This window comes from Bombyx mandarina, chromosome 05, assembly GCF_030267445.1.
Source record: "Bombyx mandarina strain Sakado chromosome 05, ASM3026744v2".
NCBI classification, from domain to species: domain Eukaryota; kingdom Metazoa; phylum Arthropoda; class Insecta; order Lepidoptera; family Bombycidae; genus Bombyx; species Bombyx mandarina.
Window position 1 is genome coordinate 5,500,219 of NC_143212.1, and position 11,258 is coordinate 5,511,476.

Sequence of the window (11,258 nt, forward strand, 5' to 3'; positions counted from 1 at the left end):
CACGAGACTCATTGTCTGATCGACAAAGGTAGCCGTCACTAAAATACGTATAGATTGAATCCCTGCAAAAAAAAAAGCGGATCCCAAATCAGATTTCCTTCGTGTTGGACTATAAAAGCGAGCTGTCATCTTGCATTCGATTTTCCAAGTTATTCAATCCCGTTTTTGCAGGATAGCCGTCGGAGCCCCGTGGTTCGTCAGGAACGTCGACCTCCATGACGACCTGGACTTAGAGTCCATCAGTAAGTATCTGCAGTCGGCGTTGATGCGCCACTTCGACAAAGCGACACGACACGAGAACCCTCTCATCGTGGCCGCCGGTAACTATATTCCCGATCCTGCGGAAATAATGGAAAGCAGTCGACGTTGCCCCAAACACGTCATTTCGGATCCTCCCGATCCACTAAAGCTGCTTTGTACCTCAAGCACCGGTCACCGTTCTCGTCGAACCCGTCGCTTGCGACGAAGGGCTCGACGAGTAAATTAACCCTCAGACACAGCCCACTGAGTTTCTCGCCGTATCTTCTCAGTGGGTCGCGTTTCCGATCCGGTGGTAGATTCTGCGAAGCATGGCTCTTGCTAGGGTTCGTGTTAGCAACGTCGTCCGGTTTGAGCCCCGTGAGCTTACCTACTAGGCTATCAGCTAAGGTAAGAAAAAAAAAAACATTCGATTACTAAATAGTATTCTTTGCAGTATGAAGTCAGTTGTCCTGATATGTCTGGCGTTCGCCGTCTTCAACTGCGGAGCCGATGTGAGTGTATTTGTTTTGTCGTTTCTTATACAATTTAAGTAAAATAGCTTGTCGTTAACGCTTATAAGCGAGAGATAGTCAAATCAAATGTTTTATTCCTTGACCAATAATTAAAATGTCGCTTTCCGTAATCATAAAACTTTCGTTGAAAATTATATACGTTCGATATTTATTTGAAGATCAACATCTTAATTATTGATTATAAATTTAAATTTATTATAAATAAGATGTTGATTTTATTTATGATAAATAAATAAGCTGTGTAATATATAATATATAATAAATAATATAAATATTGTCTCCTTATTTTTTACTTTGGGACTAATATTGATTCAAAATAACAACAAAAACAGTATTGTATCTTATATGTTATATTGCTATTAGAGCCCATAAACATGACCCAGTGAATACCACCCATTTCGAGGTATGAGTTGGTTGTCTCAATAGTATTAACTAGCCTTAAGCAGAATTGCTATACTGTTACAAGTTACACATTCAGTGCGGATTTATTAATCAATGAATTAAAATTTGTCGTAACTAAAATTAGATTTAGCTCAAGTTATGAAGTGGATATTCAATTCGGGATGAATAGTAAATTATGCAACTAGAACGTTCGACGAGGACAGTTATAATGAAACTACCAGTTTATTTGCAAAGCTCTCGATGTTTCACTGGTGTTACTTATAAGCGATTTTAAATTATATTAGTTTTGTTTGTGAATTTTATGTAATCGAATGGTCGAACTTGGTTTTTTTTTTCATTGTTTATTTGGGTGGACGAGCTCACAGCCCACCTGGTGTTAAGTGGTTACTGGAGCCCATAGATATCTATGAAGTAAATGCGCCACCCACCTTGAGATATAAGTTCTAAGGTCTCAAGTATAGTTACAACGGCTGCTCCATCCTGCGAACCGAAACGCATTACTGCTTCACGGCAGAAATAGGCAGGGTGGTGATACCTACCCGTGCGGACTGACAAGAGGTCCTACCACCAGTAACAAATAATAACCAGTAATAATACCTTTTTGATATTACATAAGCGGCAATAACTGCTTTGTACATAAATGATAGGCAATAGCAATATTCGATGCGCAAAAAAATATATTTCAAGGTCTATTAAAATCATTTCAATCCTACAGCTAGATTCATTAAAATATATATTTTTTCAGGTATTTCAACTTTAAATTAGTCTACTGTAAAGTTCACGCATTTTCGCTAAGTCACGTTTGCCTTTCAAGCGTCGATATGTAGGTAGTGACATATACTTTTTTTTTTTTTTTCTTTTTTTTTTTTTTCACAGGAGAAAATCGCCGGATCCCCATGTGGGATGTGGGATGTGGGAGTTGAACCTCACTAAAAACTCCTGCCGCTCACAACCGGCGCCCTAACTCGGACCGGGCCAGAGCCCAGTCGGGGCTATTAAGACGGCGGGACAGGGTTGACGCAGAGCACATTACATCCATCCCACCGTCCCACGGACGCCGGACCGGCGGCCACCAGCGACACGACCACCGGTTCCCTCGTTCAGCGGGCCGAGAGCCCGCCTTGATGGCGCCGCGTTACACCTTCCCCCAGAGCGGTCGGGGGAACGCGGTCTACCATCACCCGGCTTCCTACTGCGGGTGAGCGTGCAAAGCACGCCACCCCACGTCTGGGTCTTTCCCCGCACAAAACGGGTGGGACCCTTAGCTCTTAGGGGGCCAGGTCACGGATACTACCCCGGTCCCGACCCCCAGTGACATATACCTAGCTATTGTTCTAGAAAATTTTAGAGTACTATAAAAACTGAGACAATTAGTTTTGACAGATATTTTTTGATGTTAACCCAGCTTAAAATTTTTGAACGGATCCATAGATGAAAATCGGGTGCAAAGTCACTCCCTATATAGACTTCACAACTTCTAGACTTCCCAACGAAACTCTCTTAATATTATCCGGAGGCTAAACATATGTGTAGTCTGGTATTGCCGTGTTAAAAAACCACACCCTTTCTCTCCACTTTTTAGTTGAGGCTCTCATTTGGCGCCGGCAGTGGAGTTTCGAGACGATGATTTTGCTCGGCGGTCAAAGCTTACAATGAACGATGCTCTATCCATCCCATCACACACATTGCATCACTTGCGAATTAATCCAGGTTCCGCAATAGTCTGTGGAATTTGACAGGCCTTTGACCATAATTATTTTTATTTTATTTTGTACACTAGCGTCCCGCTCCGGCTCCGCTCGGTTCTTTAACAAATATTTCAACGATATTTGACGTTGTTTTAGTTTCTTAAATAAAATAACACTTATAGCGCCATAACTATAAGTATAATAGTTACATATATGCTGTCGGGACACTTTTTGTAATTAATAATGTGTTCTTTTTTTTTTTTTTTTATGATTGAAAGTTTACTGGTGGCCCGAAGGCCTTTCCAGTTTCACCAGGACAGGTGGGCGAGCAAAGGCTCAGCCAAGAGGGGTGGGATTTGCTAACAACTGCCCGAGCGCCTCCGAAGGAGACCTAACAACTCAAGAGCAATTGTTTCGCGAATGAATCTACTACCAGATCGGAATCGCGACCCGCTGAGAAGATCCGGCGAGAAACTCAGCGGGCTGATGCATGGGTTAGGTTGCACGTCGACCTCTTTGTCGAGTTCGACGAGTACGGTTACCGGGGTCCCTAAGCCTGCCCCTAGTATTAGAGCTGAAGGCATCTAATGCAAAGGTTATTGGATCTGATGGATCCGTAAGGACGTGTCTAGGGCGTCGACGGTGACTGGCTCCTGCATGATCAGGATTCGGGGAGTAGTCAGCGGCGGCAACGATAAGGCGATTATCATGACGCATAGCCTTATCGAAGTATCGTTCCGACGCTGACTTCATGTATTTCCGAATTGATTCGAGGCCCAGGTCGTCGTGTAGGTCACCGTTCCTCACGAACCACGGAGCCCCGACAGCTAACCTGCAAAAGCGGGATTGTAGGGATTGGAGGGTGTCTATGTGTGTGCGGGCCGCGTGAGCGAACACCACACTCGCGTAAGTCATGACGGGCCTTATGCAAGTTTTGTAAAGTGTCACCTTGTTCCGAAGGGACATTTTACTCCGCTTACAGATCATGGGGTAGAGTCTACCGAGAATAAACGCGGCACGGTCACGGACTGATTTTATATGCAGGCGGAATGTCATCGATGCATCCAGGGTAACGCCCAGGTACTTGACCTTCCTGGCCCAGGGTATGGGTTGTCTAAAGAGAGTAATCGGGGGTGTGAGATTCCTCCTCCTAATCCGGGAGGAAATCCGTGTGGAGCTTCCCCTCTGAAATAGCACCGCAGTACTTTTCGCTGGGTTGATGTCTATGCGCCATTTTCGGAACCACTGTCCTAGGGCTAGGGCTGCGCTCTGAAGCTTCTTCGCGATTAGGGACTTATTTCTACTAGAATAGTAAACAGTCGTGTCGTCGGCGAATAAAGCTAAATGGGTCGGCGGCGACCGGGGAATATCGTTGACGAATAAGTTAAATAGGAGGGGTGAGAGGACAGAGCCTTGCGGGACTCCAGCTGTGAGAGGTCGTGGGGAGGAGCGGGTTCCCTCGACTCGATATCGAAAAGAGCGGTTCGACAAGAAGTCCCGTATGATGAGCACGAGACTATCCGGCACGCCCATGTTGAATAGTTTGAAAATCAAACCATTGTGCCAGACTTTGTCGAACGCTTTTGCGACGTCGAAGAAGAGAGCTCCCGTGTATAACGGTTTTGGTCGATTAAGCCCCACAAGAATGTGCTCCGTGAGGCGGTGCACCTGTTGAACGCATGAGTGATTTGTACGGAATCCGAATTGTTCATCGATGAGAATGCCCTTGGATGAGACGAAATCTCTGAGGCGCTTGTAGAGCAGACGCTCATACAGCTTGCCTAGAGACATGAGGAGGCTAATCGGGCGGTAGCTCGTCGGATGATTTTTTGGTTTACCGGGTTTATGTATGCCGATAACGTCCGCTTCTTTCCACACCGCGGGAAAGATACAGTTCGCCATAGCGGCATTGAAAATAGATGCCAACATCACGATGAGTTGGACGGGTAGAAGTTTAATAACGCGGTTAGATATACCGTCGGAACCGGGAGCCTTGCGAGGACGTAGGTCTTTGATCAAGTGTTTAACTTCCATCGGGGTGACGGGTGGTAACGCATCCGAGGGTGGCAAGGAGGCTCTGCGTTCTACCTCACTGTCTACTAATTCTACATGAACAGGGTCCACGGATTGAGTGCTGGGCGTGCACTGGGTTTGCAATGTATCGGCCAGCAGCTCTGCTTTTTCGTCATCATCAAAGGCCGCGAGTCGGCCTGAGGGGCCTACGAGGGGGGGCATAGTTACTACCGTATCCGATTTGAGAGTACGACCTAAGCGGTAGTAAGACCTTTGGGAGGGCCCGAGTCCTTCTAAGAAATCAGACCATCTGGCATCTCGGACTTCGGCGATGCGAGACTTTACGTCGCGTTGTAGGGCACGCATTCGAATACGATTTTCCGCGGTAGGATACCTGTCGTAGGCGCGTATCGAGGCGTTCTTAGCTCTAAGGAGTTCCCTAATATCGTCGGACAATTTGAAGCGGTGAAGGAAGTCCTCCGCTACAACTTGTTTCGATGACCTATCTAATGTCGAGGTGATGTGTGATGTTAAGATGTCTATGGCTTCAGCGGTATCCTGAGGAGACGGGGTAGAGTCCGGGTTAAACGGGAGCGATGGTGGATCAGATTCAGCCAGGCTGATGCCCAGCGTGTGCCAATCCACCACAGTCCTCGTGACGGGAACGGAATCGGGAGCGCGACCGAGCTTCATAACGACGGGACGGTGGTCTGAATCTAACTCTGAAACTACTTCGATCGAGTGTAAGCGCAGAGTTACGTTTTTTAATAACGCTATGTCGAGTATATCCGGGCGATGCGCGATATTTAGCGGGTAGTGAGTCGGGGTTAACGGAGCGACGATATCGAAGGCGAGATCATCGACTAACGCGTCAAGCCGCCTTCCATTCGGGGTTGTGGTGTGTGAGTTCCACCTGATGTGTTTGCAATTTAGGTCGCCCGCCAGAATGACAGAGCTCCCCATACCGAGCAGCGCCTCGATATCACTGCTTAGAACGATCTTATCCGGTGGAAGATAAACGGACGCGATAACGATCGGCGCGTGTCCCGTCAGTGAGATTCGGCACACTGATGCTTCGATATTAGCGAGCGCGGGATGATCGAGCGGGACGCAATGCAGGGCTCTTCTATAGTAAATGACGGTACCACCACCACGGGCAGAGAGCCTGTCGTTCCTGACCATGTTATAGTTCGCGATTTTAGGATCACGGCGCGCGGGTTTAAGTAGGGTCTCCTGCACTAAAAAGATATCAATTTGATGGTCACGCAAAAAGTCAGAAACCTGATCACGTTGATTTGCGAGACCGTAAGCGTTAAAAAATCCTATCGTCACGGATAGGGGCTTTATTCTACTTATATACGCCATTGATTACCGGCGGAGTGAGGGGAGGACGTACGTATTTAATGACGCGTATACGTCGGCGTATTCCTGCACAACGGCGATAAAGTGTTGTGCAGTGGAGGCAGCGCGAATGGCGTCGCCCAAAGCGTTAACGCGCTCAAAGTTGATAGACTGAAAGAAGTCGATCGCTAAAGCGAGATTTTCGGACGCGGTCGGAGGGCAAGTCGCGGGAGAGGGACGAGTCGCGGGGGCTGGACGAATCGCGGAGGAGGGAGTTGTAACCGTGTTCGTGTACGGCAGCGGTTTCGCCCAGGCCGAGACACTGGGCACCGCCGCCGGAACGAACGCTGGCTTAGCCTGCGACGCAGAGGGTGCCGAGGCTTTGATGTCTGGGCTGGAAGCTCGGAGGCGGTTTTGGCGGGCGACGCGGCGATTTATTTTCGGGGCTCGAGGGCATCCGCGGTAATTTGCGGGGTGACCCTGTGTTCGACACAGGACGCAGCTAGGCGGTTCCGTCGCGGTTTTTTGATCGCGAGTGCATAGGGCCGTGGCGTGATCGCCTAAACATTTGACGCATCGGGGGCGCGCGTGACAGTTACGGGAAGAGTGCCCATACAATTGACAGTTATGGCACTGGCTAGGAGTGCCTTTTTTATGGGGGGCTTCGACAGCGATACAAGAGAGCCTACAGACGGTCTCTGTGTTAAAGATTTTCTTACCCTCGGGGTAGGCTGGAGAGCGACTAGAACCATATTATATGGCTCCCTACCGCGACCGGTGTGCATACGGTGCACAGAATTCACTGGTAGGCCTTGTTCTAACAGGTCGACTTTTACGAGCTCTACATCTAACTCTTTAGGGATTCCGCGTATTACAACGCGGAGTTCGCGCTCCTCCTGAAGCGTATAAGTGTGGAAGCTTATACGCTCCTTACGGAGGTAAGAGGTGAGGGCCCTATGGTCATCAGATGAATGCACCTTTATTTGGATGCCGTTCGCGAGGTTACGGGCATTCGTGAAATTGATATTTTTGGCCTTAAGGGCCAGGGAAACTCGATCCCAAGCTGCCTTCTCTTGAAGGATTACCGGAAGAGGGGACTGGGTTTTATTGTGTGCCACCGGATGCGGTGACGGACTGGCACGGGCTGGAGGTGCAACGGGAGTCTGGGGGCGGGGGCGCGACGCGTTCGCGGCTTTGCTAATTTTAGCGGCCGCGGGAGCTCGAGACTCCGCGGCACGCTTCTTACCCTTTTGTACCAGGGTAAATCCATCCGTCGATGAGGCGGGGGCGAGGTCGACCTCCATCTCCGAGTCAGAGTCGGAGGACGAGGAGGCGGGCGCAGGTGACCTACGAGCAGGTGTTTTGGAGGGCGCGACGGAGGCCGCGGATGATCGCACAGCTGTAACGGTGGCCACGGCGGACGACGCAGCAGTTTTACTCGCCAGTATAGGCGACGCGGGAACGGCAGGCACGACGGTGGCTGCGGTGCTCGATGTAGAAGCTTTGCACGCAGGTACAGGCGACGCAGGAGCAGCGAGCACGGCGGAGTCTTCGAGAGAGCTCGCAGTGTGATTGGCCTTGAAAGCCAGAAACTCTGAGGCGAGCTGTGGATGACGAAGTCGGAGGAATTCCGCGAATACAGCGTCCATGATCGCTGAGTGCCCAGGTGGGGCGGCCCTGGGTCTTGAAAACACTCGCCTTGCGGCGAGGCCCCAACTTCTCGGACCTGAGCGGTTCTATTGAACACAGGTGGCGATGCGGCGCGATTACTACAGGACAAAGAAAAAACACAACAAAACGAAAATAACAAAAAGAAACAAAACAATTAAACACTTCCAGGAAAGCAGTTTGTCGGCAGATGTATCACGAACACAGAAATAACGAAAGGAAACAAAACAAATAAAAACTTCCAGGAAAAACACTTGGTCGGCAGATGTACCACGAACACAGGCCGCGCGAACAATGGCCGGGCTAACAAAAGCCGGGCGAACAAAGGCCGGGCGATCGAGTGGTCGATGGGCACGTCCGCACGTGACGGGTGCCTCTATCGGAATGATGTGTTCTACAAAGTCGTAGGTAGTAGGTACATTATTTTATTCTATCATCAATAGTTTTTGCAGGGCACGCCATGTCAAGAATATTTTATTTAATTTTTTACACCTTGGGTTACATTATTGGAGTTTTAGTAAAGATCCCAATTTTTTTTTCAAAAAAGAAGCCTATGCTACTCGCGAATAGTTTAGCTTCCAAACAGTGAGAGAATTTTTCAAATCGGTTTAGTAGTTTCAGAGCCTATTCAATACAAACAAACAAACAAATCTTTCCTCTTTATAATATTAGTATACATTATAGGTTAGTTAGTAGCTTTTTATCACCGGCGTTGGTAAAAAAAAGATTCTATTCCATTACGTTTCAATAGACTATCGCAAATACGTACCCGATTCATTAAGTTTCTTTCAGTGAACCCTCCTGGTACCTAAATATCGTGTGTTTTTATACATCCATACACTTTAAAATGGGCTAAACCTGATTTGTGGTCAACCATTGATGTGTAATGTGGCAATATTGTCATTATAAAGTTCATATTTATAAATATTATATTTTTTCAACCGATATGTACCGAATTTTGTCCACCTGATGGTTGTATGGAGAAAATCGCTTTTACCCATTATCCTTTTTTTATTTAATGTTTTTAATTTGTGTTTTTATTTTAGTGTACAAACATACTGTACTGTACTCTACTATGCTCAACCCCTAACTCTTCATTTATCTTGTAATCAATACATAATAAGAGTGATATCTCTCCACTTTTTTAAAATTGTACTACTGTTTAACTTTTTTCTCACTATGAAAGAATCGCGAACACTATATATTTCTGCCGATTAAATTTAACTGGTGCTATTTACCTGATTCTGTTGTTAGGCTAGTAACATTACTCTCGCGTAGGTCGTAAACATGTTCGGAGTTTTTTGACACTAGTTCATTGATAAACTTTATTTTCATTTGTATCTCTCGGTTTATTGCTAACTAATAGTAGTACTAGTATTGATTAGGTCTCGATTACAAACTTTCCAAGTTTCCTAATAGTATAAAACAAATTAGATTATGTACAGGGCAATGTTCCTAACACAATACAAATGATAATTATTTTATCATATTCACAGGACGTCCACCTTAATGAAGATGAAAGAGAAAAAGCTAACTGGTACACTGCAGAATGTGGTATAGAAACTGGCGTGAGCACCGAAGTGATAAATGCAGCGAAGATTGGAAAGTACCCCAAAGATAAAGCTTTTAAGAAATTCGTGCTTTGCTTTTTCAACAAATCCGCAATCTTGAACTCAGATGGTACATTGAACATGGTTGTTGCGCTAGCAAAACTTCCTTCTGGTGTTAATAAATCTGAAGCCCAAAGCGTACTAGAACAGTGCAAGGATAAGACCGGCCAAGACGCAGCCGATAAAGCCTTTGCGATCTTACAATGCTACCACAAAGGGACCAAGACACATATTTTATTTTAATTAATCTCCAAATAAGTAATTATATTGGTCATTCTAAATTATTAGCCACTGTTTTGAAATAATTTAAAATCTCATTAAACCAATATTTCCTTTATAACTGTCGTTTCAATTCCTTTAATATTAATCAATTTTAAAAGACTAGTGGTGAGCTTTTTTGCTTTTAATTAGTTGATTTTAATCACAGATAACCCTCACTACTATGGTTTGATGCATTATAAGTTAATCATTGAAATATGCAATCACACTTGACACGTCCCACGCCACTCATGCTTACCTCAAAATTTGGTGAAATCGAATTGAAACAAATGTTGAATAATGCGGTATCTATTGGGGGCTATCTGTGATTTTAATAGAGTATGTCTATTGCTAAGCAGTATTTGACTGAATAAGTTATTTCCAAATGATAATCATTTGTTAGTAGAGCAAAAAAAATAATGACAAAATCCTATCTGACCCAGGTGAAGGGGCAACGCAAAGCCGAAGTATGCCTTGTTGGATCCCCCGGATCCGCTCTCGGTGCTCTTAGGCTCCTCAAACACCGCTCACTGGGTTTCTCGCCGGATTTTCTCAATAAATAGTTATTGAAGTCGTCGTGGCCTAAAGGATAAGACGTCCGGTGCATTCGTATCTAGCGATGCAACGGTTTTCGAATCCCGCCGGCGGGTATCAATTTCTCGAAAGAAATACGATATGTGCTTAACAAAATGTTAACGATTGACTTCCACGGTGAAGGAATAACATCGTGTAATAAAAATCAAACCCGCAAAATTATAATTTGCGTAATTACTGGTAGTAGGACCTCTGGTCCGCACGGGTAGGTACCACCACCCCGCCTATTTCTGCCGTGAAGCAGTAACGCGTTTCGGTTTGAAGGGTGGAGCAGCCGTTGTAACTATACTGAGACCTTAGAACTTATATCTCAAGGTGGGTGGCGCATTTACGATGTAGATGTCTATGGGCTCCAGTATTAGCAAATTCTCTTAGGTTGAGCCTGTGAGCGCACTCGCTGGTCCGCGAGCAGTTGGAATAACCCCGTGGGTTACGAACGATTAGGTAGGGAACAAAAAAAAGCAAACCATTATCTGTAACAAATAAAATAAATAAATAAAATAACATCCAATATACTTAAGAAGATTAACTTATATACTTAATTAATACCTTAATTCTTTGACTTAGAGAAAACAGTAAGTTCTTGACAGAAAGAAATGCTTGGAGCAAATTCAAATTATTGAATGTGGAGGTTTAATAGCTTTATATAATGTATTTTACTCATTCAGTTCGTGACCTTACGTTTCGTGCTCGGACTTTTATTTTGAGTATTTATCACACATAACTATTATTTAAGAATATTGAACAGTCTATTGATCATGAATACCATTAAAAGTAAAAGTCCGTCACGTTTGTCTATTTGAGTTTCCGCCATTTTTTTTCTTATATGTATTACTAAAAGTGATATTTCTTCTAAATATATATTTGTTGGCACAGGTCAGGGATGGCTGAGCGGTAGTTTCCGTCATCAC

General features: G+C 45.4%; 1 protein-coding gene across 4 annotated transcripts; it reads left to right on the plus strand.

Annotated features, from left to right (window-relative positions):
- Positions 1 to 670: 670 nt before the first annotated feature.
- LOC114250107 (B1 protein-like) lies at positions 671 to 9,835 on the plus strand. 4 transcript variants are annotated; one of them, XM_089727584.1, is made up of 2 exons: positions 671 to 752; positions 9,382 to 9,835. In XM_089727584.1, exons 1-2 carry the CDS (start codon positions 696 to 698, stop codon positions 9,736 to 9,738), a joined length of 414 nt encoding a protein of 137 aa, XP_089583710.1. In that variant the 5' UTR covers positions 671 to 695; the 3' UTR covers positions 9,739 to 9,835. The 4 variants fall into 4 exon arrangements, 1 of the variants encoding a protein (XP_089583710.1); XR_016323114.1 differs by lacking the exon at positions 671 to 752 and adding an exon at positions 5,665 to 8,293 and having other exon boundaries at positions 9,382 to 9,470; XR_016323112.1 differs by lacking the exon at positions 671 to 752 and adding an exon at positions 5,665 to 8,296 and having other exon boundaries at positions 9,382 to 9,469.
- The last annotated feature ends 1,423 nt before the right edge of the window (positions 9,836 to 11,258 follow it).

Excerpts from the sequence above, each read along its gene's own strand:
- LOC114250107 (XM_089727584.1), top strand. The coding sequence starts at position 696 with ATGAAGTCAGTTGTCCTGATATGTCTGGCGTTCGCCGTCTTCAACTGC. Across the intron at positions 753-9,381 it reads TCTTCAACTGCGGAGCCGAT|GACGTCCACCTTAATGAAGA; the intron begins GTGAGTGTATTT and ends TCATATTCACAG.